This window comes from Mustela erminea, chromosome 11 (assembly GCF_009829155.1).
Source record: "Mustela erminea isolate mMusErm1 chromosome 11, mMusErm1.Pri, whole genome shotgun sequence".
NCBI lineage: Eukaryota > Metazoa > Chordata > Mammalia > Carnivora > Mustelidae > Mustela > Mustela erminea.
The window spans coordinates 40522597-40537721 of record NC_045624.1 but is presented as its reverse complement, the minus strand read 5'-3'; the positions used below and the strand labels follow the sequence as shown (position 1 = coordinate 40537721).

The 15125-nt window shown below is 42.6% G+C and overlaps 1 protein-coding gene across 9 annotated transcripts in view; it reads right to left on the bottom strand.

Moving 5' to 3' along the window:
* ELMO1 (engulfment and cell motility 1) overlaps positions 1–15125 on the bottom strand; it is a 522832-nt gene that overhangs the window by 155581 nt on the left and 352126 nt on the right. For all 9 annotated transcript variants that reach the window (XM_032305259.1, XM_032305268.1, XM_032305261.1 and 6 more), the window contains one exon: positions 2153–2289. In XM_032305259.1, the coding sequence (XP_032161150.1) occupies positions 2153–2289 (137 nt within the window). The remainder of the gene's footprint in view (positions 1–2152; positions 2290–15125) is intronic.

Genomic DNA, 15125 nt, shown 5'->3' with positions numbered 1-15125 from the left:
CCCCCCTGCAGATGTCCACATTCCAATCCCCGGAATCTATGAATATGTTACATTATATGGCAAAGGGGAATTCAGGTTGCAGGCAGAACTGAGGTCCCTAATTGGTTGACCATAAAATAGGGAATATTGCCCTGGATTATCCGGGTGGTCCAAGGTAATCACAGGGTCCAAAAGATCCAAGCCAAAGCAGGATCAGAGTGATGAGGTGGGACATGGGAAGGATAGAACTTGCTGTTGGCTGATTTTTAAGATAAAAAGGGCCACAAGCCAAAGAATACAGGCTGCTTCTAGGACCCGGAAAGGCAAAGAGATGGCTTCCCCTCTAGAGGGGCCCAAAAGGACCAGAGCTCTGCTAACGCCTTGATTTTAACCCATGAATCCCATTTCTGGTTTCTGAGCTCCCGAGCTATGGGAGAGAACACTTGCACTATTTCAACTACAAAATCTGTAGTAATGTGTGAACGCAACCCTGGAAAATTAGTATATGCATGATAAAATAGTTTGTAACGGATAGATTTTTCTGTTATAGAAGTAAGGCCTGCATGATTCTAAAAAGAAAAAAAGCAAACAAAACAAAAATAACTCATGTAGAAAATTGAAAGCCCTTGTCATTCTCATCCCTGACCCTCCTCTGGTATCCACTCTTGACCAAGGGATATGTGTACATAGGGTGGGACCCTCTGCCTCTCAGGCTTCCAACTGCCTGTTCACAGCCATAATCACCATCACTACACGGCAGCATGTAGGGGACACTACGCTCCCTGCTCCTTTATGCCTCTTTCCCAGGGATGATTTGGGAAAGTCCCTCATAATCAAGTGAAGTAAACTGAGGAGGCATTACTGGATTCTTTCCCTCACTTCCCTTCTTCAGTCATGCCTATTCCTGGGCATAGGTGCTAAGACCCTTGGCAGCTTCAGACTGTAGCTGGCAGATCAGGACTCTCCACAGGGGGGCGCCGCTGGGACCTGTTTCAATGAACTCAATAGATGGCCCAAGGTGACTAAGACAGAACGGGTTTGCTTCACACAGGGATGATCATCATGCTGATGGAGACGATCAGGTTAGAACCCAACTGAGGCTTGGCGAAGAGTATTATTGCCTTTCCCTCATTTCCTTTCCTTTAACCAGTATCGGTTCAAGAGGCCACGAACCAGAAATATGGTGGAAAAGAAGGATGGAATGTATGTTCCCAGGAAAGGTGACAGGGAAGCAAAGACCAATGAGAATATCAAGTGCAGTTGGAATTCTACGTTCTGTTCACCAGCTGTGAAGGCCCCACAGGACGACCATGTGATCAGACCCCTGGACTCTTAGCAACAGGTATGTCCCCAGGACCAGGTCAGCAGCCATGGGTGATGGAGCCAATCAAACCCAGATCCAGAAACAGTACCAAAGTAATGGTACTAAAGACTTCTCCCACTATGCCTGTCCCAGCCATCAGTTACTACTGGCCATGGGTTATGGTCAACAAGGCCTTTACCTAAGGATAAAGATTTTGTTTCTCTTGAAAAGTTCACATGATACTTCTACTTCTGCTAAGTTGGCCAACAGTCTTCTCGTCGCCCAACATTCACTCACAAAGAGAAACACAAAATTCATACTTTCACAGAAAACCAAAGAACACGTCCATTCAAAGAATCAAATGATTTCTCTAAACAAAAAAAAAAAGAAAGAAAAAAAAGTGCCATATAAACTTAACTCCTTGAAAGAGATTTTGCTTTTGAATAAAACCTCTTTTTGACACAGCGAAGGGCAGATTATCTCAACACATCCATAATCTGCAAAGAAACCCCATCACCTAGACAGAGCAGCCTTCCTGATCTCATTTTTTCTCTAACGGCCATCCACACAGGTGAAGGGATAGGCCTTTTCCCCAGTGGATGCTGCCGTAACACGGAACCCTGGACTAATGCCCTTAAATGAAAAAATTAATCTAGACAGTATTTTTTCAGGGAAAGGTCTCCGCTGGTGGCTCCAGTGTAGTTAGTCAAAACGGAACAAGGCTGCTCTAGGCCCATCCTTGCAGAGATGAGAGCACCACCCACACACAGCTCGTGTCCATACAGGTATGGGAGCTAAAGAACGACGCAGAGGTGGGGCTCCCTTGGGGACGCAGGAAACTGCTGCCTCTGCCTTGTTGATTCACCTTACCTTGTTGAAGTCTTCAGAAGTTGCCCTCATTTCCTTCCACGTCTTGTTCAGGAGCTGGATGCAGATGCAGAAAAACTCCTCGAAGGATCTGTCGTGGGTGAAGAACATTGGGTGGAAATCGTTGCAGGTCTCACTGGCTGGAAGAAAGAGGGGGGAAGTGAGGAAGTTTGCAGGGTGAAATGAGAGGCCGCAGCCACATGGAGGGCTCCCAAGAGAGGACGGGAGGCAGGTTTGGCCAAAGCCACCATGGACGTAAGGCATTTTGAAAAAGCAACCTAAGGACAGTCCCCATGCGACTGTGAAGTCCAGGTCAGACAGTCAGACCTATCCCTGGGCACATATTTTGCCTGAAGGAGGTTAGCTCCCGACCTACCCCACCATAGGACCCTTATGTTTTTTGTTCTCTGGGTCTGTGTCTTTGACCTCATAAAGGACGATTCACACTGGCCTCTCAGTCACAGTTCCATCACCCTTAATTCCCCCTTTCTCGACAGAATGACTAGCAGAGGATGAGCTTTCCTGAGCACGCAATTAATTGCAACTTTGAAAATTGCATCCTTGATGATTTCTCCAGGGGGCTCTTTTCCCTCTTATGGCAGTAAGCAGGGGGGACATTTAAGATCATATACCATCTGATGCCATTAACCATTTGTTTTACATTCCCAGACACAGATGGCTGGAGGTCAAAGCAACCCAAATGGCTCTGGAGGTCGCACATGGTCCAGTCCTGGACCTAACAGTGACATCCGCCAGACTGCCTTCATGTCTCCCCACTGAAGAGCTTCTCGGGGTCAGAGCCAGCGTCCCGTGCTCTATAGCTGTGCCTACTTCTCTCCTCCTTCCCAGATCAGGATCCCAGCCACACTCCTCTTCTCTGATATGGGGGCCACTTACACTTGCACAATCCTTGTACCTCCATCTCATGGGCTCTTTACAATGCCTTTCATGGTTCCTGCCTCATGGACCATGGAAGGAGCCAGGTTTTGTGATCAACCCCTACCCAAAAGAGTACCCAAGTTTTATTTTGTTTTGTTTTTAGTATAACCTGTTAATGTATAGTAAAGAATTCCTATTTGAATTGGAATCTCTCTAAAGGCCAATTAGTCTTCAAGTTTCCAAATGGCAGAATTTCAAGGCCAGGGGTGGAGGATGGGGTAGGGCTGGAGCAGGGTTTATAGCAAAGACCTTCTGTATGTGCAGAAAGCCCTGTGCCTGCCATGTGGTTGTTTCCACTTGCAAAGAATCCTCTGGTGCAGACCCCTGCACCTGAGCCCTAAGCAAACCTAAGGGAACACACTCTACTCTGGCTGGGCCGTAAGCTACAATGCACCGGCCTCTTCTATCTTGGTGGATTCCAGACTTCTAGATGGGTAGATATGAAGATACATAAATGCTGTTTTCTTCCAGATGAGTAAGGACACAGGCTAGCAGCAATGTGCAGTTACACAGGAAAGGTTTGGTTCTGAGAATAGGGGATTTGGGTTCAAGTCCAGCCCGTGACAATCAAGAGCAAGTCCCTTTACATTTCTGAGCCTTGATTTTTTTTATTTTAACTAAAAAAATGTTAATGACATCTCCTTGCCCATCTCTATAGGTTTTGGAGAGGATCAAATGACATGACTAACAGGAAAGTGCTTTAAAAGGACAGACGTTGTCGGAAACATAAAGCAAGGCGATGGTAACGAACGTAGGGTTGGGTGTGTCATTTCTACGAACACGGGCTGTTCTTTGATTCCCCACCTCCCCTCCCCCCACACCTAGTTCCTAGTCAAGCCCGTTCCCATCTCAGAAATGAGCTGCAAGAACATATGTCACCCCAACCCCCAGCCTGTGTCACTGGCAGTAAAATGGAGACAGTGAAGTTCTGACCTGGGACACAAAGCTATTTAAAGAACTTGGAACGTAAACACAGGCGGATTGTGTGTTTGCTGCCCCGGGCAATGAGCTGTCAGTCTCACTTTCCTAAGCACTGAAGCCAGTGGAATTTACAAGTCTGCGGCAGTACTCTAAAACACTACTTGCCACCCAAGAACTCGTTATTAATCACATTATCACAATATCTTTTGGGGCCCAGTGTGATGATACGTGGACTTCATGATCTAGTTAAAGTTTTTACGGGATTACTAAAGCCAAGATAACCAGACAAAACTGAGACCGACGAGCCCTACTCTCACTTGGGGGATGAGGGAGGGAAGAAACATCATGAACAATAGAGAATATTTATTGGGCACATATTATGCGCCAAGGGGCTCTACTGGTGTTATCCTCACAACAACCTGAGAGGTAGTCGTTATGCTGATCTTCATTTTATATATAAGGAAGGTAAAAGGTGGAGAAATTAAACCTTCCATCATGAGCTTTCTTTAGCAGGACCCAAATGAGCATTTGGAACCTGCAGTTTAGGTGACCCAGTAGGTTTCCTGCCTTAGTTAACAAGAGCTCAGGACATTTCCTTGTCACTGCTGCTTTGGGAATTAACTTCCCCACCCACTCTCCCAGATTCTCTCGCACTGCTCCTTCCAGAGAAACCAGGATCTTGACCCACCCCTCTACCCCATCCCGAGGGGCTCACAGCAAGTACACAGCCAGCCCCTGCTGCTAGACAACACACTGTGCAGTGTGACAGTACCAACAGCAGGAATACCACCGCAACCACCTTGTGTCAGGCACTGGGCTCTAAGTCGTTGTCAGTTGTTAAAGAAGTGAGGAAGAGTTCATCTATTTCTTTTCTTTTCTTTTTTTACACTAGAAATAGGAGACTTAGAAAGGTTAGGTGACTTCTCCAAGCTCCCTGGTCACAAGGCTTGTAAGTGGTACAGCTGGGATTCCAACTCCCATCATCAAAGCCCGCCACTCTCTCGTTGTATTTGTTTCCTGATTGTTTCCCAATTAACGCTGCTTCTACTGCACCTTCCCCAGCCAACACAAATATGAAAGAGTTGCTTTTACATCCACAGAAGATATTTATGAAGTAAAAGCTTACAAGTGGCATGACCTTAACTATTAATACTTAGGGTTTATTTAGAATCTAGGATTCCTCTGCTTTCCCCCTACTAGTCCCAGTCCAAGTGGTGTAAGATTCAAATCACCAGGTTACACTCCTCTTCTGGACCTTACTTCCCTTCCCTTGGGTTGGGTCAAGATGTATTCCTGACAACTCTCTTGAATACCTAAGACACAGTCTACCTGGTTAAAGTTTCTATTGAACTAACTCTTTCATCTTCTCAAGATATTCTCAGCCTTAGAATACTCCAAGTTTCCCCTAGAGAGTCACTGGGGAGAGTGACTTGATGAATTTATTTAAACTCATTTCAAGAAATTAGTGGGTTGGGTTCCATGTTAATAATCCCCAATTTTGTTCACTGCAACAGTGCATCCACCCAAAAAGAAGTACATTTCTCAGTCTCTCTTATAACTTACAGTGATCATTATGACCCACCCGTAATCAGTGATAGATACAAAGAGAGTGCTGGGTAGAGTTTCCAGAAAAGATCTTTAAAAGAGGAAGGACACTTGACTGTCTTGTTCCTTTTGCTTCTGCATTCATGCCTCAACTTCTTCCAGTTCAGAACACTTCTTGTCCAGCAATGGCTGGAGCTCCTGCAGCCATTCTGTCAGCATGAAAGTGAGGGCTGTCCCCTAGAGCGGAGACTTAGAAGGAGCTCCAGAGGACACTGTGAAATCACCACACCAACCGTGAACCGGCCTCCTAAGGAATTCCTTGCTTACGATTTAAAGTCACTGTTTTCAGGTTTTCCATTACTCTCAGACATACAGAATTACTGATATGGAAACTTAAACTCATGCAAGCACAGAGACATTAGCAGAAGAGAACACATGCTCAGGATTATGGGAGGCCATAGGGTAAGCAGGAATGAGGAAGCAGGACTGTGTAATAGTTATTAGCATACCACGTAACCTTAGACAACAAAACTCCCCGAATCTGTAAAATATATGAACTTAAAAATTTATTATCATCAAATTAGCTTATGTATATAAAGTCTGTGATAAGATACCTAGCACCCAGATGGATTTAGTAAACAGTGGCTATTAAATATTCCTTTTATCATCATCATCAGTGTACTATGTGGCTTCTTAAAGACTTGAACATTTCTAGGAGATAAGGAAAGGAAGAGGAAAAATCTGGTGAATAGTCTCTGGTAGAGACCTAAAGCTGAAATTTCACATGCTGAGTATACATGTACCCATCATCCCTGGCAGATCAACACTGTCTTCAGAGAAAAATAGCACCTGGCTCCTTCCCACTGTGTCACATAATGAAAAGAACATATGTTTCAGAGTCAGGTGAGTTTCGATTCAGGTTCTCACTGGGTCGGGGATGCGAGCATCTCTCTCCCCAGCTTCCTCAGCAGTAGGAAGGATACACTACTAGTGACCTCCTGGGGCTGGGGAGGGCGGAGTGTCTGGCAGATGCTGGGCCTTGACACACAGTTAAATCTACGTTTCCATCCTCTCCTTCAAACCTCCAAATAATATCCAGATCTCACAGGCTCTTTTCAACTGGTCGTGAGAGAAATGCTGCTAGTGGTTCATTAAAAAGTAAACAGTGGGACAGTCCCCCAACAGAGGGCCAGACCCCAGAAGTCAGTGTACGAGGGGAGGACACAGTTCGTTCCCCTTTCTGGCGAGGGAGGAAGGGGCAAGCGGTGGAGGCTGGGGGAACGGGAGTCACACAGGAAGAAACAGGAGGAAGTACCCTACTTCCCTTTGCCTTTTGCGTTTTGAAATCAGAGGCCTCGGGGACTGAAGAACAGCGGGACGAAGGGCCGTGGCTAATGGCAGGATGTAGTCCTCATCGGGACGCGTGCATGGCAGGAGCGACCCCTGAGACTGACGAGCAGTCCTGTCTGTGTTCCTAGTGAGGAATGGCAGCACTGGGAAATACAGCTTGACTGGAGGTTTCATGAGGAATAAAGGTGACCAGAAGAGCTGAGCTATCAGAACAGTACTTAGCCAGCAATTACCAGAAGCTGGATGCTGGCCACTGTTTTAAGAACTTCGCCTGTCGCAACTCTGAATCCTCAGTAATAGCAAAGTTCCTGTTACCATCTGCATTTCACAGAGGAGGACACCAAGAATAGTGAAATTAAGTCACTTGCTGTGAGCACTAAGTCACAGCAGTAAGTCACATGCTATTGCATGTAAGCAACCCCAGCAATCCCTCACCAGAGACAAGTCTACACCCTCCACATGAAGGGACTTCCATGACATTACCCTCACATTCTTTATTTTTTTTTAAGACTTTATTGATTTATTTGAGAGAGAGTGAGAGAGAGAGCAAAAGGCAGGGAGCATCAGGCAGAAGGAGAGGGAGAAGCAGGCTCTCCGTCGAGCAGGGAGCCTGATGCAGGGCTCGATCCCAGGACCCTGGGATCATGACTTGAGCCGAAGGCAGATGCATCAATGACTGAGCTACCCAGAAGCCCTATCCTAAACTTCTTCAAAAGACTCATCCTTTGCAGTGAGGAATAGGCAAACGTCTCCCAGTTGTAAAATAAATAAGACACAGGGATGCAATGTACAGCACAGGGAATAAAGTTAATAATATGTCACAACTTTGTATGGTGACAGATGGTAGCTAGATTTATCATGGTGATCACTTTGTAATGTATATAAATGTTGACTCACTATGTTGTACATCTGAAATTAATACAATATTATATGTCAACTGCACTTCAGTAAGAATAAATCAAAAACAGTTTGTTCCTTGACATGTTACACGGGAAACAATGAAAAGATTCTGATGTACTTTGGGATTCACGACTCCTTGTTTTAAGGATGTTCCAGTATTAGAGGCAAGGAAAAAGCATTAAATATGAATATATTTTTTTCTCTACAATGTTCAGATTGTAGGTATTCAAGATTGAGAATTATCAAGCAGGAAGAGCCCATCCAGACTGTCTCATCTGCTCTCCTCTCTTTGTAGTGAAGAGCAGTGAGAAAGGCAAAACGGATTGCCCAAGAGTTCGTGATGGAAGAAAGGAGGTGAAGACATTGGGAGCCAGATGGCCAGGTTCAAATCCTGGTTCTTCCACAACTGCTGAGCCACCTGGGTGAGTCATTCCACCAGTCAATACCTCATTCCTTCATCTGTTAACTGGGGACAACAACAGTAGATTCACTGGAAATGGTGACTATAAAAAGCAAGCCCAATGCAGAGGCGAGGCTACAGAATAGCTTATGTTTCCCAGGGATCAAGTGGATCCCAGGCCAGTCCACCTCGCCTCAAGAATGAGGTCCTTCATTCAGAGGCTTAAACAAACAAACAAAAACACAGAGGGTGAGGGCTATTACTGCCTTTTTAAAAATAAAACACTAACGAAAAAGAACGTTGAATTACTAGGCAATGATTTTATAAATGAAATTTACAGAGAGACTTTCAATGGGACAAAAATAGTAAGACTTTTCAAAAACCAAATTGTTTTTAAGCACACTATTTTTAACACAATGAGATTCTACTTTGTAAAAAAGAATCAACGTAATGGTGTTTCAAAGTCTGGAATACGAAGGTATTTTCAGGGCTGAGGGTAAAATGGGTTCTTATTAATTTGCTGACACTGAATTCATTTATAAATAGGCCAGCGTTGAAAGCAGCTATAATCCATGTACATATGTTAAAAATAAAAATAAGAATGCTGTACACTTTTGTCGCACTTTGCCTTTCCAAGTAGATTTGTTCCTATTTTCCATCAGATAATGCGAGATGAGGCAGGGATCGTCACTGGAGTCTCAGAGAACAAGGCCTACTGCGGTGTAACGAGGAAACAATGAAAGTGGAGTACAGAGAATGGGTTTCAGTGCAGCTCATAACCTTCAGAAGGTCATCTCAGCTCCCTGGGATCCAGATTTCTTACCTGTAAATGAGATGGGCTGGTAAAGTTCCCCCGAGTCAAAAATTCTCAGACTATACACACACACACACACATCCATGCACAACCAGATAATATATTTTCAACTCCCTAATGCCCAACAACAATTATACAACCTGCAGTTTGCACCTGTACTGAACTTAGAATTATTTCCTTAATTATTATTTCTTTGAAGGACAGGATGGCTACACATTTTGTTTAGGGTGTTAAGGCGTCAAAATGGCATTTGCTTAACTCACAGGAATTTAAATAAAAACTTTGAAACTACAAAACAATGGCATTTGCTAAGCTTGGAAAATATTCGATGAGCTAGTACTTATTCTGTCTTTATAAGAAAATTGTTAGATAGTTTTATACCCTTTAACCTATTAATATCACCTAATGCAGACCATTACATAAGAAAATTACCTGACTATAGCGAGAATGACAAGATGACCCAGGCAAATGCACACAATTTCTGCTATTTTACAGGAATTTTGTAAGATATATAGAATTTTTGAGATGCTGGAAAGCTCTGTTCCATGCTTTCTATGACCCCTGTCATGCTCGGAGAGACTGTGAACCCATTTGTAGGTGACCAGAGGGACACAGATTTGGGAAGCACTAGGCAAATTCTGATTATTTTTACCAAAAAGAAATAAGTACTGGTTTAAAGGCACTTTTTTTAAAATTATGAGCTGCAGGAAGAAGGGAATAAATCATATACACACAAAAGCGTTTAATACATGAAAACTGCCAGGCTGGTTATAAAATCTTACTAGTTATCCCCAGCATGGAAATTCAAATCAGAATTATTTGTGGCTCTAGGGTCAGTCTAGATAATATATTTATGAATTCTCAGATGCAAATGTATACTTCTACCTTTCTACCTTTGCATAAAATCTTAACCCCTGTAGCCTTTGAATTTTCTATTTTTAGACCTGATATTCTTTCATGGCTTGGTTTTGGGGGCTTGGTACTGTGTGGGAAGATGCCGAAAGTTCAGAACCTTTTGTAGGTGGGAAAGGTGAAAAGAGGAGAGTGAGGGCAAAGAATCTGAAGTTCCCCAGCCGCTGCAGAGTTTCACCGATAGAAAGGCTACCACCCTGACTATTTCAGGACAGGGGATCAGACGCTTGAAACCCGCTCAGTTCTTTCCAGCTCCCAAAGCCTGGTTTAACAGAACTCTAGAATTCTTTTCTATCCTCTCTCATGCCTAAAAATAGTATGAAATCCACACTGAAAAGACGCACAGTAGCTAATCCAATGCTTTATTGTTCTCCTTCCCTATGGGCCTTTTTTAAGGACATGGAGAGAGGGAGAAAAAAAAAATACCAGCTATAGTGTTAGGATTGAAAATCACACTCTAGCACCAAAGGACAGCCAATTCAGCAAGAGGGAGCTGAGGCCTATCCCAGGGAACACAATGTGTGTTAATAAAAGAGCAGAATCTCAGGAGCAAGGTTGGCCCAGCTGCAAAACTTGGTCTTACTACTTAATAGCAATGTGACCTTGATCAAATTATACCTCCCCCAGACCCCATTTTCCTCGTTTAAAAAAAAAAAAAAGGGACAATGCCTCCTATCTCATCAGATTGCTGTTAGGATTAAAGGTATAGCAATATATGATTCAATATAACTGAAATAAAATAAGCACTTAATGAATATCGGCTGTTACCAGATGTAATAGCAAAATAGTTATTACTGTATATAGCTAAAATAACAGATTTGAAGAAATTATACTTTCAGATGCAAAGACATTATGAAACTACAGTAATTAAAAACAGTAATTGCTATGACACAGCCATTCTACCCTTGATATTAGTCTACGGATGAAAAAACAGAACAATGGAATGGAATATAAACCAGATACAGACCTGTAATATACAGTTACTAGACATATGACAAAAGTGACACTACAATGGATTTTCAAAACCCTATGCTGGGCCAACTGTATACGCATCTGGAAAAAATAAATCATGACTCCCTACCTCACACCATCTACATATCAACTCTAAGTGGATTACAGTTCTGAATGTGAAAGGAAAAACAATGAAGCTTCCAGATAATATAGGATAATATAATCATGATCTTGAGGTGAGCAAAGTTTACTTAAACAGGACCAAAAAAAAAAAAAAAGAATCATTCATGTGAATGAAAAGGTTTGCTTGGTTTATATTAAAATCAAGAACTCCTATTTATCAAAAGATATAATAGGATGGCAACCACAGAGCAGGAGAAAAACTTGCAACATTAACAGACAAAGAACTGTTACCCAACATATACAAATACCCCTTAAAGTCAATTAAGAAAAAGAGAGACAACCCAATTTAAAAAATGGGCAAAATGTATATTAGGCACTCCATACAACAGAATATCTAATTGGCCAATAAACACATGAAAAAATACTCAGCTTTTTTAGTCACCAGGAAAATGTAAGTCTAAACAATGAGATACTTTCAGAGATAGACCAGAATGGCCGCAGTGAAAAGACAGAAAATCCTAAGTGTGGATAAGAATGAAGGACAAATAGAATTGTAACACATTGCTGATGCAAGTGTAAACTGGCTCAACCACTTTGAAAACCAAGTTAGTATTTAGTTAGACCACAACAGTTATACTGTGTGACATGGCGATTTTACCCAAACATGTAAACCCTACAGGAATGCATACATATGCACTCCAAAGGAAATGTATAAGAAAGTCCAGAGCAGCACTGTTTGTTATAGTTCCAAGCTCAAAAAACCAAATGTCCATCTAAGAGTTTAGATAAATTATAGCTTATTCCTATAGCAGCACAGTTACTATAAAGAAATGATTTTTTAAAAATATGCTATACCCAATAACATGCATGAATTGAAGACAGAATGTTGAACAAAAAGAGCCCTAGACAAAAGAGATTGTACTATATAGTCCTATTTATCTAAAGTCCAAAACAGGCAAAATTCATCTATCATAGTGGAAACAGGCTTTCATTCTTCTGAGACAGAAAAAAATTACAGAAAGATTACAGAAAAAAATTACAGACAGAAAAAAGGAAGGGCTGTAGAGACCCCAGAAGGGTCTCTGATGGCTGTATAATATGCTCTGTCTTGATCTAGATGGAAAGTAACTAAGTGGATAGTTAGTTGGTGGTTGGAAAATTCATTGAGCTTTGTTGCACTTTAAGGATTTGAACACTTCTATGCATTTAAGTTACACTTACATAAAAAGTTAACTTTAAAAAGTGGAATATGGGGGCACCTGGGTGGCTCAGTGGGTTGAGGCCTCTGCCTTCGGCTCAGGTCATGATCCCAGGGTCCTGGGATCGAGCCCCTTGTCGGGCTCTCTGCTAAGCAGGGAGCCTGCTTCCCTTCCTCTCTCTCTGCCTGCCTCTCTGCCTACTTCTGATCTCTGTCTGTCAAATAAATAAATAAAATTTTTTTTTTAAAAAGTGGAATATGAGCTTTCTGGGTGATCAAAAAGGGACAGTAATGTTTTAGAGTAGAACTATAGCAGATGATTTAGATGGGCTTTTCAAAAGCAGTGCTGTTTGCTCTACCCATCACCTCTGGAAACAGGAATTTGGCTTTTTACTTAGCCAGGTTGACTAGCTGGGTAAAGAAGCATGTAACCTGTTTAGGCATCTTAGTCCAATTACTTAAGTTATCAGTTCTAAAGTTGGTCAGGTGCACCTCTCCATACCTGGACTTTAGTATAATTTCGTCTGTTGGCTGGATAAGTATATGCTTGCATTTTCTTCCCAGATGAGGATCCTGACCTCACTGAAGAGTACTGCAGATCCTGATGGAAAATCTTGGATAGATTTGACTGGTTGTGTATGAACTCTAAGAAGAGCCACAGCTTTCTTGTAAATGAGTTTCCTTCCTCCCTCCCTTCCTTCACCCATTCATTCATTCATTCACCTTCCTTCCTTCTTTCCATCCATCCATCCATCCATCGATCCATCCATCCATTCTTGTGCATGTCCACCTGTCCATCCACCCAGCTAGCAAGGTGTTAAGATAGCACAGCCCTGGAGCCAATCTGTCTAAGCCTGGATCCCAGCTCTGCCACTCCTTATCCAAAGGACCTGGAGCTCATGAGCAAAGGTAGATGAGTAAAAGTTAGGGCTGCAGGAGTAGGTAGGAATCAGATGATCCAACTCTTTGGAGACAAGACCACACTGAAAGTTCAGGCTTTATTCTTCCTACAGTGAGAAGCCATTAAAGCAGTTTAAATAGGAGCATGATAAAACAACACGTTCCCTTCTCCTTTCTTACTCTACTTTTTCTCTTTTTAATGGAATTAACATTCAGGTAATTTGAAGATTCCTCTTATTCTGGAATCCATTTACTTGATATTTTAGTACATTAAGGATGAGTGGTAAACCAGATAAAAATGTTAGAGCTAAGTGGTGAGGAGTGTCAATTCTGGTGTTAGGGCTGGGGCTAGAATCCTCCCTCTGCACCTTAACTGTGTATCCCAGCCAAGCTCTTTAATGTCTCGCAGTCCCTTATTATGAGGATAATAACAGTAACTCATAGCCTGTATGTCTGAGTGAAGATTGCGTCAGGATTCCCATAAAACACTTAGCACAGTGCCTGGCATATAATAAGCACTCAATAAATATTAACCATAAGACCTTGTGCAGAATACAGATACAGTGTGTGATTTTCCCTTCCAAATGTTGAATTGAACACAAGGTTTAGCTTGTGGTGAGATCTTATTTACCTGACGCTCCCTTCGTGAAGGTACTCAGTTCCTCTGGAAAGCTACAGAGCAACCATATCGTCATCTTGTGAGATATTTAACAAAAAGACGAAATGTGCAGAAATTCCATTAAATTAAGATTTCTGATAAGAGCAAGCTAAGTGGCCCCTGGAAGTTTGCTTATAATTATAAAATGGACTTGCTGATAAGCTCTGCATTTGCGCTTTTCCTTTGTCCTCTGGCTGAAACAACTAAGACATGCAGGAAAATGGAACTTGGATTCTTGACACCTTATCACCTGATCTGTTGGCAAACTAATGGTTTCCCGATCTACTGACAGGTCTATGAAAGAGCTCTTTCTTGCCCCCGCCCCCCCCCAAAAAAAAGAGCAGAAAAAAAGAAAAAGGAATTCTTTGCAAAGGAGTATCAAGTTTGCAGTGTGAGTTAGCAGTGCAAAAAACCAAGGGTGAAGCACATTTACCTTCCTAACTATATTTTACCTACCTTCTAGGGGTGGTGTGGCTGGAGCATTGGGAGGGTACAATGGAAGATCGGGACAGAAGAAAATTCTAGTTGGGTGGTAAATAATCCAAGGCGGGGCAAAGAAGAGCATCGCAAGAAGCAAATTTCTGCATGCCTTTGTTAAAACTTCCTTTATAAGGAAAATTATTCTGAGAAGTGGCACATTAAGAGCCTGTCACACAGCAAATTTAGCATGGATATAAATAATTGCCTGTCCAACCATGTGAGATGGGCACTCAAAGGTTATGCTGGGATATAGGCAGACTCAGAAGCAGCTGGGATTTGCCTCATTGAAAACCTAGCAAAACTGTATGTATCATCACATGACGATGGGTTCATTACACCTTGACCTGAGGCTCAGAGTCTTAGCCAGAGCCAGGGAGCTGGCAAAAGGGGCTAAAAATAAGTAATCCTGAATCCAATAGATGCAAAATTAAGGGAAGAGGACATGCCAAGGTTTTTTCATCACATCATTCTATCTTGTCTCTGTTGCTCAGTAAATGACTCCCATTAAAATCTCAGTGATTACCGATAGCTATTAGGATAAAATGCAATTGCGCTAGCAAGTCATTCAGCACTCCCCAGTCTGATCCAGCTCCATTCCTTCTAACTTCTCTCTGACCTCCGGTGGAACCCTAAAATCAACCACAGTTTCCATCTCTTTATCATATAAACCACCCCAGCTTGTATTTCTACAGGTTAAGCTCTTCGGTTTCCCTCTTCCCGGGGCCACTGAGTTGTCCTCCAAACCCGTCCCTTTGCTAAAGACATTTCACTCAAGCCTGGCCCACCCGCCTCTCCCCTTGTGCTTCCTCAGACCTTTAATTTTCTCCTCCACCTGTTTGGATTGCCCCTCTTGCTCATGAGCCTGCAAAACTAGGAGGCTTTGGG